At 45.2% G+C, this 20588-nt stretch overlaps 1 protein-coding gene and 1 long non-coding RNA gene across 2 annotated transcripts in view; both read right to left on the minus strand.

Moving 5' to 3' along the window:
• LOC121816492 (uncharacterized) overlaps nucleotides 1–20588 on the minus strand; it is a 251071-nt gene that overhangs the window by 37789 nt on the left and 192694 nt on the right. The window lies entirely within an intron of this gene.
• LOC121816491 (cytochrome c oxidase subunit 6C-like) lies at nucleotides 2155–2376 on the minus strand. The gene has a single exon (XM_042231747.1). The coding sequence runs from the start codon at nucleotides 2374–2376 to the stop codon at nucleotides 2155–2157; it is 222 nt and encodes a 73-aa protein (XP_042087681.1).

Consider the following 20588-nt stretch of genomic DNA (forward strand, 5'->3'; position numbering starts at 1 on the left):
AACCTGGGATGTGCCTGAATGGGATTGGGAGCTGGCGACACAAAGATCCAGGGACGGGGGACCACAGAGACTGTATTCTGGAAGCGGGTGGCAATGGTGTTGGGGCCAGGGTTGACATTCTGGGGACAGTGGTCACAGGGTCTCCTCCCAACTGGTTCTGCAGCCTGATTCTGGCATCATTCTGGGTGTCACCTGGTCTCCTCTGTTCTTGCCCCTTCCCCCTATTTTCCATCCTTCCTTTTTCCCTCCCTCACTCCCTTCCTTCCTTTTACATTGTAAATATCTTCAACATGTCATAATGTATTGAGATAATATAAAATACACCTGGTTCACAACTGCCAGCTTAATAAAATCTTAGTAAAATCTTTTTTTATTGAGAAATAAAATATTATAGATAAATTTGAAGCCTCTGTGAATCCCTCTCTAATCTCGTTTCCTTTTCTGCCTTTCAGAGGTAAACTATTTTGAATATGATCATCATTATGCAAAAATATAATTTTAGTATATAAAAGTTACTAATTAAACTCAATAAATTATATGAAGTGAAGTCGCTCAGTCATGTCCGACTCTTTTCGACCCCATGGACAGTGCCAACCAGGCTCCTCCATCCATGGGATTTTCCAGGCAAAAATACTGGAGTGCGTTGCCATTTCCTTCTCCAGGGGATCTTCCTGACCCAGGGATCGAACCTGGGTCTCCTGCATTGTAGGCAGACGCTTTACCGTCTGAGCCACCAGGGGAGTCAGTAAATTATATGACGTACGCTTATACATACACACACAGCTTCCCTGGCGACTCAGCAGTGAAGAATTCACCTGCCAACGCAAGGAGACACAGGTCTGATGCCTGGGTTGGAGAGATAAGATCCCCTGGAGAAGGAAATGGAAACCCGTTCCAGTATTCTTCTGTGGGAAATCCCATCGACAGAGGAGCCTGGAAGGTCACAGTTCATGAGGTCACAAGGGGTCAGACACAACTTAGTGGTAATGGCACCCCACTCCAGTACTCTTGCCTGGGAAATCCCATGGACGGAAGAGCCTGGTAGGCTGCAGTCCATGGGGTCACTAAGAGTCAGACACGACTGAGCGACTTCACTTTCACTTTTCACTTTCATGCATTGGAGAAGGAAATGGCAACCCACTCCAGTGTTCCTGCCTGGAGAATCCCAGGGACGGGGGAGCCTGGTGGGCTTCCGTCTATGGGGTCGCACAGAGTCAGACATGACTGACGCGACTTAGCAGCAGCAGCAGCAGTGGTTAAACACTACCATACATACACATACACACATACACCATAATACATGTGACTTCTCATCCGCTCAACTTGGTAAATAGACATTCTGAGAAATGCTCTGGTTACCAAGAGAAATCACTAGACTGAGTAGACTGTACCCCCTTATGAGGGTGGACTTCATTAGGCCTTGAATAGGGGCCTAATCAATCAAAGGCCTGAGTAGAACACAACGGCTGAATAAAAGGGAACTCTGCCTGTTCTGACTACACGAGTGGAGACATCAGTCTTCTCCTGGCCTTGGCCTGGAACTACCACCACGTGTCCTCCTTGTTCTCAGGCCTTCAGACGTGGACCGGAAGCAAAAACAGTTCTCCTGGGTCTCCAGCTTGCCGACTGGGACTTCTCAGCCTCCACAATCACATGAGCTAATTTCATAGACAGACAGACAGACAAATGATGGATAGATTCTATTGGTTCTGTTTCTCTGCAGAATCATGACTAACATAGATTTTGATACCAAGAGTGATTCCAGAGGAATAGAACTTTAAGGATTTTTTTTTTTTTTTTGGTGTCCATGGTATTTGTTAATCACTTATTTATCAAGAGAAACTGTTCTTTAGCCGAGATAGTCATAGTTCATATTTTCATAGTTCAAGAACAAAGTGAAAGTCACTCAGTCATGTCTGACTCTTTCCAATCCCATGGACTATACAGTCCATGGAATTCTCCAGGCCAGAATACTTGAGTGGGTAGCCTTTGCCTTCTCCAAGGGATCTTACCAACCCAGGGATCGAACCCATGTCTCCCTCATTGCAGCTGGACTCTTTACCAGCTGAGCCACCAGGGAAGTCCAAACAAGAACAAAGATCAGTGGCAAACTTCCATGGAACTCAACCCAAAGACATTCTTTCTACTCCAAAATCACCTTGCACTCTGAAACATACTTGCCTTACTCTTCTCCTCAAAATCTTTTATGGAATCATAATTTCTATAGAAACATGCATATGCCTTCTTTCTTTGTTTAGCCACAGCAAACATATAGAAAGTTGCATCTCCCAGGGAGACAATAAGTGCTCTGACAATATGAAAATGATGGGACAGAAGGCCACACATCTGAGGTTTTGTCAAAGAACTAGAAGCCATGATAGCTTTTCTTCTTGACAGCTCAACAATAATGTCCTTCCAGACTGACAGAGAAATAGACAAGGATGAGTTTCCTGAATTGGTTATGGGGTTTATGAAATTGGCTCTCTAATCTGACTAGATGTAAAAACACTAATGACTCTAGTTCCAGGAATAGAGAGACCACGGATGGCCCACAGCAGTCATGTGGTAGTAGCAATACCCAAAGCGCCAGCATTGCATCCTCCTCATCCAGCACTTATACTAAGCGTGGGCTGGATGACTGTGCATCTGACACTTGCAAACATTTCTGGTAAAACAACAGACATAATGAAGCTAGCCGGTTGCTCCTCCTGTCACTGGACAAAGTGGAGAAAGAGAAAGCTCCAGAGATGAGCTCAGAGAGTCAAATTCTCAGGTCAGGTGTATTAAAGAGAATCACGACTGGTACAATCTGTAAAAGGGGAGGACAGTCATGGACACGTCCAGCAGAAGCTGTAGGGTTCAGCAGAGGGGCAGCGGAAGAGTGGTAGTGACAGCACGTGGTGTGTGATGAAGGCGACAAGGCTGTGAGACAAACAAGGGGCAGGGATGTGTGAACTGCTGCTGGCGGCCAAGACCCAGCCTCAAAGGGCTCTCCTCCCCCGTGGTGTTTCTTTCTTACGACCGGCTTTATTTCTGGCAAATAAGTGAAACAAAGTATGTAAAGCTCCCAGCATGGAGAGAAGGGCATCCTTCCCTCCATTCCCCACCACCACCATCCCTGCAGCGGCCAGGAAGAAATAGGGCTGGAGCAAAAAGGAGGATGAAGCATGTGGGGATGTGGGTGGGTCTGGGGCTAATTCAGAAACACTCATCTTTGTTCCAAGCAGACAATCTGCTCCATGGAAGTCATATCCTGCCTTTCAGGCAGGAAAAAAGAAAAAACTTCGTTCAAATATTATTGTTATAAAGTAATATAGGCTTCGTGAAGAAAATGTTCAGAGGAAAGAAGAGGAAATTAGAGACAGAAAAATCATCCATAGACTCAACACCCAAAGACATTTACTGTTGCTAACATTTCAGGGTATTTCTTTTCAGATAAAGAATGTAATTTTTAGGGATGTGAAATGCTGTCAATCAACAGAGAGCTGTGACCACAAGGGACACTAGGGAGAGGAGCAGTATATCCTGTTGCCAAGCTGCTGTCACATCCCTGGGCTGGGGGCAGCAGAGCTGGGAGCCCAGCACCTCCCAACAAGCCCTGGGTAAGGCCTCTGATAAGCTCCGAGGAGTCTATGGCGACGCCTGGGGATGGTCGTCCCTGGGGATGAGCCTTTTGCTCCATCTCATGTTTCTACCCAAACACTCCAGCCTGGGACGCATCAAAGTGCAGTGTGTATGTGTGTGTGTGACACGGCTTGGCCTCCCAGGATGGAGGCCAGACATGGGGACAGGGCCCAGATGGCAGGAGATGTGCTTATAAACAGCATGCGGGAGGTCCTGTCACCAGGGTGAGCCTTATCTCCGCCCGCCTGGCTCCCAGCCCTGAATCCTGGACGAGATCAGTAGCAGTCAGGGCTTCTGCGTGTCACCCAGAGCCAGCGCCATCCCCACCCAGCATGCACTGTCTGCAGCTGCCAGTCTCCCTGGAGGCAGGAAAGCCAGACACATGGGGGAGAGGGGGAGGGGTGCACACAGGATTTGGGAAGGGGACGTTTGCTCTCGACCAGGCCACCATCACCTTGGCAACATTTTTCCTGGTTCAAATGAGTGCCCCCAAAATCTTGGATTTACTGTCCCACATTAATGGGCTAGGAGAAGAGAGGCCCCAAATTTCTTCCTGGCTCCAGAGGGGTAAACCATCTTTCTCTCCATGGAATTCCACCTAGGAGGGAACCGCTGGTGATGAAGACAGTGGTAGCAGAATCCCTGACAAAGTCTCTGTCTCTGGGTCGCAGTTTTTCACCTGAGAAATGGGGAGAGGGAAGTCCCTGAAAGCATTATTGTCAAGGGTTTGATGACTGCATCAAGGGTGAGGACTTGCCCAGGATCTAGGTTTGGATCCTGTCTACACTGTGTGAATTGAAGCCAAAAATCTCACTCCCCATGCATGAGATTTACAAACATAGGACAAGCATCTCTGCTTCACTAGAGTGACACATGGCAAGGAACCAGGGCTCTCGGTGGAAAGAAATATGGGTACATGTGATCAAGGAACCACTTCTCCCTTTCAATGAGAAAGCTAAGCAGCTCCTTAAGAAGTTGGGGCTGTGACTCTGATGTCCACTTGCAAGGAGTTATAGGGGTGTCCGAAAGCCTTGACATTCAAGACCCATCTGAAGACCTTCACAGAGAGGAAAGCTAGACTGGGCTGGGACCAGGCTGCCCCTGCTGGTGTGCTGGGCATGGCAGCACCATGAGCAGAATTCTCTAGCAGAAGCAGAATGTGAGCCATGTTTGTAAAGAACCTGCCTGTCAATGCAGGAGACGCAAGAGACTCAGGTTTGACCCCTGGGTTGGGAAGATCCCCTGGAGAAGGAAACGGCAACCCACTCCAGCATTCTTGCCTGGAAAATCCTATAGACAGAGGTGCCTGGTGGGCTACAGTCACGGGGTTGCAGAGTCGGACCCAACTGAGCATGCACACATGCATTTGCAGTGTTTGTAATTTAAAATTTTCTGGTTGTTACTTTAAAACACAAGTAAAAAAAACAGGTGAAAGTAATGTTACTATAACCTATTTAACCCAATATATCCAAATATTATTTCAACACAGAATAAATATAAAAAATACAATTGAGTTTTCTTTTTCCTTTTTTTATCCTAAATTTTCAAAATATGGAATGCTTTTACAATTACAGAGTAACTCAGTTCAGATGGTACATTTTTATTAGAAAGACCCAATCTATATTTAGATCTCATTTCCCTCTAGGGCCATATATTTAGCGACTTCTCAAAACTCAAACGGAGAAGGCAACGGCACCCCACTCCAGTACTCTTGCCTGGAAAATCCCATGGACGGAGGAGCCTGGTAGGCTGCAGTCCATGGGGTCGCTGAGAGTCGGACACGACTGAGTGACTTCACTTTCACTTTTTACTTTCATGCATTGGAGAAGGAAATGGCAACCCACTCCAGTGTTCTTGCCTGGAGAATCCCAGGGACGGGGGAGCCTGGTGGGCTGCCGTCTATGGGGTTGCACAGAGTCAGACATGACTGAAGCAACTTAGCAGCACCAGCAGCAGCTATCTCCCCAGGCATCCCTGGTGCTTCACATCCTCGCCAACACCTCAAAAGTGTCTAACACCAGGCAGACACCCTTGTGAAATGTTAACTGAGACTCAGTCTCTGTTCTCCAGGGGATCATATTCCAGCCGAATGCCTTGCCCCTAAGAACACACATATTAACAATAACTCACTGTGACAGCACTTGAGGGTTTAAAAAGCACTTCTGCATAGCAATTTGGTAATAATCCTCCAGCAGCAATAATTCCTCAGGTCCCCTGAGAGGCTGCCTCCACAGTCCACCCAAAGTCCCCTCCCTGCTCTTTCTCATACCATTATTTTTGCTTCCATAGCACTTTGCATGATTTTGCATTATTTGATTATTTTTTTGTCTGTCTCTCCTAAAACAGAAGTCCCATGAGGGCAGTTCAGTTCAGTCACTCGGTCGTGTCTGACTCTTTGTGACCCCATGAACTTCACACCAGGCCTCCCTGTCCATCACCAACTCCCAGAGTTCACCCAAACTCATGTGCATCAAGTTGGTGATGCCATCCTGCCATCTCATCCTCTGTCATCCCCTTTTCCTCGTGCCCTCAATCTTTCCCAGCATCAGGATCTTTCCAGGTGAGTCAGCTCTTTGCATCAGGTGGCCAAAGTATTGAAGTTTCAGCTTCAACATCAGTCCTTCCAATGAACACCTAGGATGATCTCCTTTAGGATGGACTGGTTGGATCTCCTTGCAGTCCAAAGGACTCTCAAGAGTCTTCTCCAACACCACAGTTCAAAAGCATCAATTCTTCAGCGCTCAGCTTTCTTCACAGTCCAACTCTCACATCCATACATGACCACAGGAAAAACCATAGCCTTGACTAGATGGACCTTTGTTGGCAAAGTAATGTCTCTGCTTTTCAATATGCTATCTAGGTTGGTCATAAGTTTCCTTCCAAGGAGTAAGCGTCTTTCATTTTCATGGTTGCAGTCACCATCTGCAGTGATTTTGGAGCCCCCAAAAATAAAGTCTGACGCTGTTTCCCCATCTATTTCCCATGAAGTGATGGGACTGGATGCCATGATCTTCGTTTTCTGAATGTTGAGCTTTAAGCCAACTTTTTCACTCTCCTCTTTCACTTTCATCAAGAGGCTTTTTAGCTCCTCTTCACTTTCTGCCATAAGGGTGGTGTCATCTGCATATCTGAGGTTATTGATATTTCTCCCGGCAATCTTGATTCCAGCTTGTGCTTCTTCCAGTCCAGCGTTTCTCATGATGTATTCTGCATATAAATTAAATAAGTAGGGTGACAATACACAGCCTTGACGTACTCCTTTTCCATTTGGAACCAGTCTGTTGTTCCATGTCCAGAATCTATTAGGTTTTATATAATATAGTAATGCTAATTTCACCTGCTTTTTTTTTTTTTTTTTTACATTTTTAAAATATAACCCCTGGAAAATTATGAGTGGCAAAATGAATACAACAGTATCACTGAGGCTTTTTAACCTTAGTTTTTTTCATCCTATGTTTTCCAAATGAGAAGCATCTTTTATAATTATAGAACATTTCAATTCAGATGGTAAAAATGTTATTGGAAATACCTTATCTACATTTAGAACTCATAAATGTAAAGCTGAAAAATGACATTCACATACCCAAGTTGTTCCAAACACACTTAAAAGTTTTCCAATCATCGAATCAAGAAATCATTGTTCAGGACTTCCCTGGTGGTCCTGTGGTTCAACACAGAGGACACAGGCTTGATCGCTGGTCAGGGAACCAATGACAAAGAACAATGGGGAAGTAAGATCCTACATGCCATGGCGCAACTAAGCCCACGTGGGAAAACTACTGAGCGTGCAAGCAATGGAGGCCATGTGCCACAACTAGAGGGCCCTGGTGACACAACTGAGCCATACAGCACAACTAGAGAAGTCTGCGCAAAGCAGGGGGCGATCCTGCATGACGCCGCGAAGACGGCACGTGCCTCAACCAAGGCCCCGTGCAACCAAATCAGTACTTTATTTTAAAATTTAAATTAATGCAAATGAAATAAAAAGGAAAAGTCAGTCCCTCTGTCTCATCAGCCACCTTTCCAAAGGTCTGTGGCTTCCCTTTAGGGCCACTGGGGGTCTAGATGATACTGTTAAGCGGAAATCATCCTGTACTGTGAACGGATCTCCTCATTCTCCAGTGACTGTTTCCCATCGCATTCAGGGGGAAAGTCCAAGTCCTGACAAAGGTCCTCAAGGCCTGCCTAGCTGTCTGTCCTGCCTGCCATGCCATGCTCAGCTCTTGCTTCTCTCCTCCTCGCTGACTCCACTCTGGCCACCTTAGGCTTTCCGGATCCACTCCCACTTCAAGTTCCTTGTGCCCACTTGTGCCTCTGCCTGGGATGCTCTCACCCTCCCCCAGCATCATCAAGTGCCGCTCCCTCACCTCCTCAGGTCTTTATTCACACACCACCTTCTGCCGAGGTTCTAGCCCCGCCACTCTGTTCCCCAGTGATGACCCCCAACCCCCACCACCACCCACTCCCCCCGCTGACGTTTGAAGTCCTTCTTCCCTGAACTGTTTCACTCCTGGGAAGTCAGCTACCACTATCTGACAAACTCTAAAGTTGACTTTTTAAAGAGGTTTATTATCTCACCTCCTCCCTCAGTGGAGATTAAGATTGTTTCTGTTTATTCGCTGCTAGATCCCTGCCCTGAGGATATCATTTGTTGGATGAATGAATAAACATGTATTTGTGTCACGTGGTAATATCATCTTCATCTTAAAGATATGGAAACAGGACTCATGTGGTGAAATAATGAGCCCAAGGGCAAAGAAACTGGAACCAGTCAGAATAACCAGAATGCAAGTTTTATGCTAAATTCCATATCATTCCCAGCTTCACACTACTCTCATAAATTGCTTCTTGTCAGATACTTTCAGGAAAGGAATTAGAATCCCATAGAACATTCTAAAACTACAAGTGCTCCAAATACCATGTCCATCAGCCAATTAAAATGACTTGGACTGCAAGGAGATCCAACCAGTCCATTCTGAAGGAGATCAGCCCTGGGATTTCTTTGGAAGGAATGATGCTAAAGCTGAAACTCCAGTACTTTGGCCACCTCATGTGAAGAGTTGACTCATTGGTAAAGACTCTGATGCTGGGAGGGATCGGGGGCAGGAGGAGAAGGGGACGACAGAGGATGAGATGGCTGGATGGCATCACTGACTCGATGGACGTGAGTCTGAGTGAACTCCGGGAGTTGGTGATGGACAGGGAGGCCTGGCATGCTGCGATTCATGGGGTCGCAAAGAGTCGGACACGACTGAGCGACTGACCTGAACTGAACTGACTGATGGTACTCACGTGTGACCGCAGCCTATTCCCTGGGTTTTGAACATGCACTTTAGGGTCATGAAGCTAAAGTCTGGGATGGCTTTGCTTTGAGTGTGGCTTACATGGGTTCAGTCTTGCCCCTACTGGATGCTACCTGTCACAGTGTGTGGGGGCAGGGCAACTACTCCAGCACCCTTCACCTCAACCGGGTGTGGCCTCAATCCTACATTTGTAGTCACACATTAGATCTGTATATATTTGTGTTCATTGCAAATTTCCTTCTTGCTCTAAAGGCATGATCAAACGACAGTTTAAGAGGAACTAACTAATTACTGGATGCCAGCTTGTTTGTTTGTTTTTAATACACATCATCAAAATTTTAAAAAATTTTGATGTATACATGTTACCTGTTATTTACAGGGTTGTGTTACTTGCTGCTGTACAGCAAAAGCACTCAGTTACACATATCCATAAGTACTTTTTCACATTCCTTTCCATTATGGTTTGTAGCAGGATGCTGCATATGGTTCCCTGTGCTAGACAGCAGAACCTTGGTGCTTCTCCATTCTAAGCGTAATAGCTTGCCTCTGCTAAGCCCAAACTCCCAACCCTTGCCACCCCTACCTACCTCCCCTTTGACAACCACAAGTCTGTCTTCTGTATCCATGAGTCTACTTCTGTTTTGTAGATATGCTCATTTGTGTCGGTTTAGATTCTACATGTAAGTGATCTCATGGGGTGTTTGTCTTCTCTTTCTGACTTACTTCACTTGCTATGTAGATTATCCACATAGGTCCATCCACATAGCTGCAAATGGCATTGCTTCATTCTTTTTACAGCTGAATAATATTCCATTGTGTATGTGTGTACACACATACAGCGCGTCTTTATCCATTCATCTGTCATGGACATTTAGGTTGCTTCCATGTCCTGGCTATTGTAAATAGTACTACAATGAACATTGTTGCACAGGCATCTTTTCAAATTACGGTTTTCTCTGGATACAGGCCCAGGAGTGAGACTCCTGGATCATATGACAACTCTTTTTTTTTTATTTTTGGAGGAAATTCCATACTGTTTTTCCCTAGCGGTGGCGCCAATTTGCATTCCCACCGACAATGTAGGAATAGGAGGGTTCCCTTTTCTCCATACTCTCCCCAGCACTTGGTATTTGTAGACTTTATAACGATTGTCATTCTGACTGGCATGAGGTGGTACCTTACTATACATTTGATTTGCATTTCTCTAATAATTAGTGGTGCTGAGTATCTTTCCATGTGCCTGCTGTCTATCTGTATGTCTGCTTCAGAGAAATGTCTCACAGCATCAAATTTATCATCGAACCGCCATAAGCCAAGTATTAACATTGGGCCCACTTGACAGATGAGGGAACTGAGGCTCTGAGAAGCAACTGGGCCATGGTCACACCCTTACTGTTAGTAAGGGACAGCGTCTAAATCTAAATCCAGGCCTATCTGTCTGCTATCTTGTCAACAGCATAATGCTTTAGCAACCCTGCAAGCTCATGGAAAACCATAATCAGCACATCTCCTGAAAACAAGATGGATTTAGTCCAATAAATCAAGGTAAAAACACATTCATCTCCCAAATAATGTCACAAATTCATTTGCAAATATGGAGAATCTTGTAGCAATTACGTTGCCTCAAATTTGCTTAATGGAATGACAGCTCAGCAAAGCAGAAATGCAGCTCGAAGAACCTTTTTATTAACATTTTCCTCTCTATAAATCCACCAGTGCATCAAGTTAATGATAACAAATCATTAGTCAGAAAGCACATTCTTGAATCTGCATATTTAGGTCCTGACCTCGGGAAGCATAAAGTCTGGCACAGACTCACTGACACAGCTTCCCTTTCAGATCAACTGTGACAAGCTGGGTGAGACTAATTCAGCCCAGGCACTATGTTGACAATCATTTGTTTTTAAGTGACACACATATTTCATATTCTCAATGCCCAATCGACCTGCTTAAGTATTCCCATTAATATTCACAACGTGGCCATGACAAAGAGAAGCATGAGGATAAGGCCATCCACATTGGAGCTTTTCAAGGAAAGAAAACTGAATGTTGCTTAGTCAAGACGCTACTGGTAACACATAACAAGAACCCCTTTCAAACAAACTGGAGTGGGAAAAAGGAAATTCATCAGAATGGTACACTTATAACTCAAACACAGGCACCAACAGAGCCAGGCTTCAGCTACCACTGAAAGGATCACGTAAGACCAGTTAGCAACACAGGCCACCATCCCTCCCCATCTTGGCTTATTTCTAAGGAACAACTGGGCATTCACACTTCCGCTCTAGACCTGCTCCCACGGTTCCCATCTGTTCCCACATAGAATGATCACCAGGGCTCTGGAGTCTATGTTTTCTGTAGTTCAACATTCCAGCAACTGTCAAGTCCAGATTTTCAGAGAGTAAAATTGACTAAGCCCAGTTTTGTTCACATGATTTTACGTGGTCCACAGAGTTAGCATCCCAAAGACCCTCTATGGAGTAAGATTAACATGAGAGACAGGTTTGGACCACGGGTGGCTTGGTCCCTGAAAAAATACCTACTACAAACATTCCTGCTCTCAGTGGTTCTTAGGCAACAGCATGTGCCTCAAGATTTGTTCTATTTTTCAGTGCTTATTTATTCAATAAACACTTAAGTGCTAAGGAGCCAGAAGACTAGCAGGCAGTTATAAGGCTGTGTAGAAGTTACTGTAACAGGAAAAACAATGGGATGATGTGAGGTGAACATATAATTCGGGCCAGGGTGGTGAGGCTGGGGTGAGTGGGGTGGAGTAGAGTGGGGATAGGGTATTTCCCAAGGGAGGGAAGACTGACTTGAGATTTGAAGGATGAATAAAAATCAACTAGGCTACAAGACAGAAGAGATTTGGGGTGCAAGGAATGTGGATGCAAAAGCGTCAAGTTCTCAAAAGCAATAACTTAGGGAAAAGGTAGGGATTTGAGTTGAAGAGATAAGCCGGGGTCAGATCATGAAGAAGCTTGCATGTCAAATGAAGGAACTTGGAATTATTTCAAAAATTCTAAACCTTAACTCAATGAACCAAAGACAGCCTTCCAAGAAAGTAAGTTTAGTAAATGTTGCATTTTATATCACCCCTTTTGAAGAATCTTGATTTGTATCAGCATAATGAATGCTCTGAGAAGCTCTATCACTCACACACACACACACACACACACATCTGGAAAACTCTGTTTAACCCAGGATTTGCCAGATGTACTAAACTACGAATCTCATTCCTAACCCATATTCTACAAAATGCTCATTAATCCAGTTTGATAGACACTGCTTTGAGACAGTGGGGAGCCTTTTGGAGGGACTTTAAAAAAGCAGAGTGAAACGATTCAATTTGGGCTTTAGAAATGGCCTATTGCCTGCTACAGAGAATGCAATGGAGGCGTGTAAGCCAAGATGCTAGGAGACTTGTTAGGAGCAGCTGTAACTATCCAAGGGAGAGATGACGTGGACCTCAACTGAGGCAGTGGCGGTGGGGCTAGTGAAGCTGGGAACAGCCGTGGTTGCCTAAGATCCCAATACAAATGGCTGCTCCGTGGCAGGCTCCATTTAGGAAGCTGAAAAATGAGCATGAGACTGAACTTTATTTTGGGAGCCAATAATGGAAGCACTAGCAGGGGGCAGGGCAATTACCACGCAGGGACTGTAACTCTCCAGCTTATAAAGGATCTGGCATTTTCTAAAGGACAATGCCCCCTCTGCTATGGAACGGTACCGTCTGCCCTCTAGGAAGGACTTCTCTGAGTCAGGATTGCTGGCCTGCGGTACAGATAGATCCAGTTCAACAGAGAGCTTGTCTTCATAAAGTAGTCAGCTACGGTGGACAATCATAAGGGAATCTGAATGACAAGAGACAGAATTTACCCCTTCTTCCTCATACCCATTTTAATTAAGCACCTGCTATGTGTTAAATTTATCCTGGTACTTAAAAATTTTCACTTCTAGTATATCAGTCATCTACTGCTAGATAACAAGTCATCCCCAAATTTGTTGTTTCAGTTCAGCTGCTAAGTTGTGTCCAACTCTTTGCGACCCTGTGGACTGCAGCATGCAAGGCTTCCCTGTCCTTCACCATCTCCTGGAATTTGCTCAAGTTCATGTCCACTGAGTCAGTGATACCATCCAACCATCTCATCCTCTGTCATCCCCTTCTTCTCCTGCCCTCAATCTTTCCTGGCATCAAAGTCTTTTACCCAAATTTAAGTGGCTTGAGACAACAAAAGTTTTACCAGTTTTCATGAATCTATGGGTTGGCTGGGTTCACTGGCTGTTTCCTCTACTCACTGGGTTTCAACAAGGGTCACCGTCATCTACAGTTGCGATCACCTGTGAGCTGGCGGTTGGTGATCACTGTGAGCTGGGAGTTCAACCAGGGCTCATTGTTTGCTTTAGTTCCCTGAAAGCCTATCCTGTGGAAGCTTGGGCTTCCTCATAACATGGCGGCTGAGTTTCAAGGGGACACATCCCGGCTCACAGGTGTTTATCAAGGCCTGTTTTGTCATGCATGCCAATGGCACATTGGCCAAGGCAAGTCACATGGCCAAGTCTAGCGTCCGTGCAAGAGGAGTCTACATAGATTTGTGAATAAGGGGAAATATTGAGGCCAACCATGCGGCAATGTATCTCTTTATCTATCTACACTGTTGAAATATGAGATAAAGTCTACTCAAAATGAGTTCTCAAGAGAAGCCAACACCAAATGCATACATGTATACCAACTGAGCTCTCAGGGAAGCCCAATTTGTGAATAACTGACCCAAAAAGCACAGATTTGGGAGTTAGAGAGACAAAATGTGTTTCAAGCCTCCTTCACCTTTTCTCAGCTGTGTGATTTAGCAAAATATTTGTCTCTGTTTCCTCATCTCAATAATAAAGGTAATAAAAGCTATCTCACAGAACTATCATGGAGATTTTAAATACTGAAAGATATGTATGGATATAGAATAAACTTAGCAACATCAATATAAAAAATCAAACATAGTCTTGTCTTTTTGTTTATTTCTAATTGTCACACATTTCAGTTCAGTTCAGTTCAGTCACTCAGTCGTGTCTGATTCTTTGTGACCCCATGAATCACAGCACCCCAGGCCTCCCTGTCCATCACCAACTCCCAGAGTTTACCCAAACTCATGTCCATCGAGTCAGTAATACTATCCAGCCATCTCATCCTCAGTCACCCCCCTTCTACTTCTGCCCCCAATCCCTCCCAGCATCAGAGTCTTTTCTCCTGGCAATCTTGATTTCAGCTTGTGCTTCATCCAGCCCAGCATTTCTCATGATGTACTCTGCATAAAATTAAATAAGCAGGGGGACAATATACAGCCTTGACGTACTCATTTTCCTATTTGGAACCAGTCTGTTGTCCCATGTCCAGTTCTAACTGTTGCTTCCTGACCTGCATACAGATTTCTCAAGAGGCAGGTCAGGTGGTCTAGTATTCCCATCTCTTTCAGAATTCCACAGTTTATTGTGATCCACATAGTCAACAGCTTTGGCATAGTCAATAAAGGAGAAATAGATGTTTTTCTGGAACTCTCTTGCTTTTTCCATGATCCAACAGATGTTGGCAATTTGATCTCTGGTTCCTCTGCCTTTTCTAAAACCAGCTTGAACATCTGGAAGTTCACGGTGCACATATTGCTGAAGCCTGGCTTGGAGAATTTTGAGCATTACTTTACTAGCGTGTGAGATGAGTGCAATTGTGTGGTAGTTTGAGCATTCTTTGGCATTGCCTTTCTTTGAGATTGGAATGAAGGCTGACCTTTTCCAGTCCTGTGGCCACTGCTGAGTTTTCCAAAGTTGCTGGCATATTGAGTGCAACACTTTCACAGCATCATCTTTCAGGATTTGAAATAGCTCTACTGGAATTCCATCACTTCCACTAGCTTTGTTCGTAGTGATGCTTCCTAAGGCCCACTTGACTTCACATTCCAGGACGTCTGGCTCTAGGTGAGTGACCACACCATCGTGATTATCTGGGTTGTGAAGACCTTTTTTGTACAGTTCTGTGTATTCTTGCCACCTCTCCTTAACACTGTTTGCTTCTATTAGGTCCATACCATTTCTGTCCTTTATTGTGCCCATCTTTGCATGAAATGTTCCCCCTTGGTATCTCTAATTTTCTTGAAGAGATCTCTAGTCTTTCCCATTCTGTTGTTTTCCTCTATTTCTTTGCATTGATCGCTGAGGAAGGCTTTCTTATCTCTCCTTGCTATCCTTTGGAACTCTGCATTCAAATGGGAATATCTTTCCTTTTCGCCTTTGCTTTTCGCTTCTCTTCTTTTCACAGCTATTTATAAGTTACACACTTATGTAAATATACAATTCTGTACTATTTAAATCAAAATGTAAATTAAACTGTCTTTTTAATATTATACTTATTTTTTTAATTTTTTTCATTTTTATTTTATATTGGAATATAGTTGATTTACAGTGTTGTGTTCATTTCAGGTATACAGCAAAGTGATTCAGTTATACATATACATTTATCCATTCTTTTTAAAAGTCTTTTCCCATATAGGTTATTTCAAAATATTGAGTAGAGTTTTCAGTGCTACACAGTAGGTCCTTGTTGATAATCTGTTTTATATATAGTTAATAATCTATTTTATATGTACATATATATAGTAGTGTATATATCAGCTCAGTTCAGTTGCTCAGTCGTGTCCAACTCCTTGCGACCCCATGAATCTCAGCACGCCAGGCCTCCCTGTCCATCACCATCTCCCAGAGTTCACTCAGACTCACGTCCGTCGAGTCGGTGATGCCATCCAGCCATCTCATCCTCTGTCGTCCCCTTTTCCTCCTGCCCCCAATCCCTCCCAGCATATTATACTTCTTTTAAATTGGTTTATGTTTCTACATAGAATTTGCTTTTGGCCTTTTTAATTGCTATGAAATATTCCATATGTTGATATACAATAATTTATATAACCCTATTTTGTCATGTAAGTTCCTTCCTATTTTCCTTTTTGTAAATTACACAGTGAAAATTACACTGATGTCTATAATTAAATTGCTCCTTTTTAAAAAATCATTCTTGTGCTGATTCATAGAACTGACATCCTAACAAAAGTATGTAAAAATATTTATGACTTGATACGCAATAATAAATAGACCTCCAAAAATGTGCCTATTCTATCCCATCACAACATCACCAACACTGAGTTTTTATAATTTCCTTTGTTTTGGTTGTTTTTTGATAGTGACAAAGATACGCTCTGCCTTCTGTCTAAACCTCACGTTGTTGTTGTTGTGTCAAGGAGCTACAATTTGAGAACTTGCTATATGTATGCACTGTGATAAATACTTTCTCAGAAGTATTTGAAATGTATAATGTAGCTATTATTATTTTCATTTTAATGATAAACATTATCATTAAATGCTCAGAGTCTTTAAGAAGATAATTTTTTAAAAATGAACATACATTCACTGCTTTATAAGTTTTCACCCTGAGAAGTTAATAACTTCATCCACAAACAAACAAACAAAAATTAACTTCCAGAAAGCAACATCGTATAAGGCTCTGGACTGGGTAAGGGGGAAATCCAGCACCTAAAAGTGGGAGTAATAAACATGTACACAACACACATTATTCACATTCACTGCAATGGTATAATGTCTGATAGTATGTCTTGAGGTTTATGCAGGAAACTAAAATATTAACTGAATTTGTGCGAGTCACTGTTCTACACTCCGGGAATGTTTGAGGTGGGTAACATGCCCTTTCCAGGAAGGAAAGAGCAGATGGTAAGTGTGCCTACCATGTACGTGCCCAACACAGCATCAAGCCCACGATGATCCTGAAGGCACCCACCATGGACAGCACCAATCCCAGGCCAATCCATAGAAGGCTCACAAGGCTCAATGACATGAGGTTCATCCCTTGCTGGGAGTGAGCAACTCTGTTTCACAGAATGAAAGAAACCTGACCTGGTCCTTAGGCAGCAGGAAAGACTCAGTCTTGTTGAGATGACAGGCACATCAACTGCCAAGCCAGGAGGTGTAGGACCCCCGTGTCAGCTTTGCCAGCAGCCCCCCCTGCTTCCATTCCAGAAACCCCTCTCCTCTGAGCGCAGATACATCCAGCGACACTAGTCACCAGCCCAGAAGCACAACAGCTCTTGGGACAATTCTGAGTTGAGCGCTCTGTCTGAGCCTCCAAGGAGCTTAATTGATGCAGAAGAACTAATTGGGGAAGAAGATCAAGCAGAATACAATTAAGCGTTAATTGGGTGGGCTTGACTCTCAATCAGCTTTCCCCAACTCGATAGATGATTGCAAACCACCTGGGGGCACTTAGTCAGAGATTCCTCAGCCCACTCACCCTAGCTATTCTGATTCAATAGGTCTGGGGAGCCATTCAAGTCCCGAGTTCCAGGTAACCCAAGCCGTCACTTATACCATAACGTCCATTTCTTAAATCAGTGGTTCTCTGAGTGTGACCGACCAGCCATAATCACCCAGGGCTGGGTCCGCACCCCAGAGTCTGCTTCTTTCTGCAACTTGGCCATCACGCTGTGAAACATTCCCCCTGCTATGCTTATGCAGCCCCCACTGCTCTGAACGCCAAGTGACCTCCCCAGGAAGGGAGGATATAACACAGAGCAGAGCAGACATGGGCTTCCCAGGCGGCGCTAGTGGTAAAGAACCTGTCTGCTTGGGTTGGGAAGATCCCCTGGAGGAGGGCATGGCAACCCGCTCCAGTATTCTTGCCTGGAGAATCCCATGGACAGAGGAGCCTGGTGGGCTACAGTCCACAGGTTCGCAAATGTTGGACATGACTGGGCAACTTCACAGCAGCAGAGTAGACACAGCTACAAGGACTCCAGCTCCTCCTCCCGGGGACAAGGTCAGGCCTCACGGAGTCTGTTTCCCCATCTGTACAATGGAGGAAAGGACTGCAACTTCCTAGAGGTACTGGAGCGTAGAATGAAATGATACATGCTGCAGCTCTAATACTATAACTAATACTCAGGGACTGGAGGGCACGCATAGACAGGCAAGGGCTTCCCAATAAAGGGGGCTTGAGATCATCTTCAAGGCATGTAATATTTGAATAAGGAAAAGGAGTACATGGGCATCTAGGGATGGGGTTTGCAGGGAGCTGGAGTTGAAGCAAAGATCTGAGATTAGAACTGAGCCCAGGACATTCCAGGCACAGGAAGAAAAGGATACTGGAAAACAGTCGTGATGTAATGACCCTTGCCAACCACGTGCACAGTACATGGAGACACACGGCGGAGGCCGCAGGTGGAGTTCTCCCTACATGTAGGCAGTACCTCCAGGGACAGGCAGCCAAGCTCAGAACCAGAAAGCCATTCGCCTGGTGCCGCACAAGACAACCCCCACCTTCCTGGTTTCTGTTCAGGCTGGTCACGTGTTCCCCCTTCTTGAGCTGTGCTTTCTTCTTCAGGTACAAGTGGCCACCCGAGGAAGCACTCCACTGTGCAATCTGCCTGCCCATGTCCCTAAGCCTCCTTGGACTCTATCCACCAGATGTGGAACTTTTTCTTGCCCAATCGGTTTCACAATATCTGCTAATCAACACAAGTTTCCTCATTTAACATCTTTTTCATCAGGCTGGGACCCTGAAAGCATGTGTGTGTGCTAAGTCACTTTGGTCCTGTCAGACTTTGTGTGATCCTATGGACTGCAGCCCATCAGGCTCCTCTGTCCAAGGGATTCTCTGGGCAAGAATACTGAAGAGGGTTGCCACGCCCTCCTTCAGAGGATCTTTCCAACCCAGGGATCAAACCTGGGTCCCTTATGTCTTTCATTGGAAGAGGGGTTCTTTACCACTAGTGCCACCTGAGAAGCCCTGGGATGCTGAGATGGGAGCAGAAATGAGGATGGAAGCTATTGTGTGCCCCTCCTGAAGGCAGCAGAGATAAGAAGAAGCTGGGTGGAGAGAGTGACTTTGAGAGAAGCTGAATCAAAAAAATCTTGCAGGAATTCAAGTCTATAGTTGTTATGGCCCCAAAGCCAGCTTCAGCCACCTGCCTTTCCCATGGGTTGGCTATTTAAGGTCCACTGGACCCAGTCTGAATGACGCCTGTGCCCCCAGTATGGAAAATGATTTCAGGTACATTGTAGACAGTCAATAGATTTGATCATTTCTCTATTGCTTTCAAGTAAAGCAACATAACACTCAGTTCCCACTAGACATATTCCTAACACTCTTTGTCAGGAGCAATTTCTATCAGTTCCAAGGGCTGGAACCAATGTTTCTGTCCCAACCTGGCCCCTGGTGTGACTGAGAGGCTTTCTGCACACTGAGATAGCTGGGCGGCCCCTACCTTCATGCACCTCATGTCTGTGTGAAGCCAGTCTACAGTGTCAGAAAGAAAGTTTGGGTGCCCCAGGGATGGCACCTGTCTGAATGACCCTGCAAGGGGTGCACACTGCCCTGCACATCACCCCTGCCCTGCACATCACCCCTGCCCTCCATGGGCTCTGTGGGGCTCTATGCACATGGGACTGTGACTTCTGGGTTGCTCTTTTATGCAATTAATACCTAAGCTGATGCTCAATGACCCCAATTCTGGCTTATGATAGTTTCGTTTTTTGTTTTTCTTGGATTTTTGCACATTTGGCTTTTTAATAAATGGGTGTGGGTTTGATCTCAGTGTAAGAAATCAAACTAATCTCAGTCTAAGAGCTCAGAAATGTGCAGGTTGACAGAGACAGAGAAAGAGGTGGCTGTGTCTAAAGAGGAGGCCCCCCCATCCCCCCCTCATTATTTTCACAGCACGAAGAGAGGAACCTCGCAGGTGCTCTGGGAAGCTGACTCTGCCTCTGTTCCCCTGGAGATGAGAGAGAAGGGGCTAGGTTCCCACCTCTCCTCTCAGGCACAGTGACCCAGGCCAGTTCTAGCAGTCACAACATTGAGGGTAAAAGTGGGCTTGATATAGAAAGAGGGCTATGTATGCCACTTCCCCAACATGGGAGCCCAAGTCAAAATGCAAATCCCTGGGCTTTACCCCAATATGGCCCAGCTCCGGCCATCCCCACCCCATCCCACATGGAGGTCACAGCCTTTCCCCACACCGAGCAGGGTTGATTCTCATGGAGGGGTAGCTGGATAGAATTGAAAGCACTCAGAGCACATTGTCTTAAACATGAACAAGCTGGGACAGAGGGTAAAGGGGTTTCTCCAAGGGCTCACACTGAGCTCTCAACACCACAACCGGAGCCAGCAAAGCAACACCAAGGTCTCTTTCCATAAAACACTGTCATTAAAAACCCCAATTAAGGTGTCCATCCCTGGGTTGGAAAGATCCCCTGGAGAAGGGAATGGCAACCCACTCCAGTATTCTTACTTGGAGAATTCTATGGATAGAGGAGCCTGGTGGGCCACAGTCCATGGGGTTGCAAAGAGTTGGACACAACTGAGCAACTAACACTAAGTAATCAAGGTATCCACAGGGGAAATGGGACCCTGTGATGTTGCCACTTAGGCATATGTTTCATACTTTGACAAAAGCACATGACCTTTTCCAGCCAGCAGGGTCAGAGAGGCTGCCCGGACCATGCACATGCCCGCCCAGCAAGGAAGACGTGGTATTCCCTGAGGGTAGGAGCCTGGCCTGAGGCGGGGGAGGCACCTCCTGGACCACATATCCCGATAATATCAGGTCCTAGTTC

The sequence above is a fragment of the Ovis aries genome, chromosome 14 (genome assembly GCF_016772045.2).
Source record: "Ovis aries strain OAR_USU_Benz2616 breed Rambouillet chromosome 14, ARS-UI_Ramb_v3.0, whole genome shotgun sequence".
NCBI lineage: Eukaryota > Metazoa > Chordata > Mammalia > Artiodactyla > Bovidae > Ovis > Ovis aries.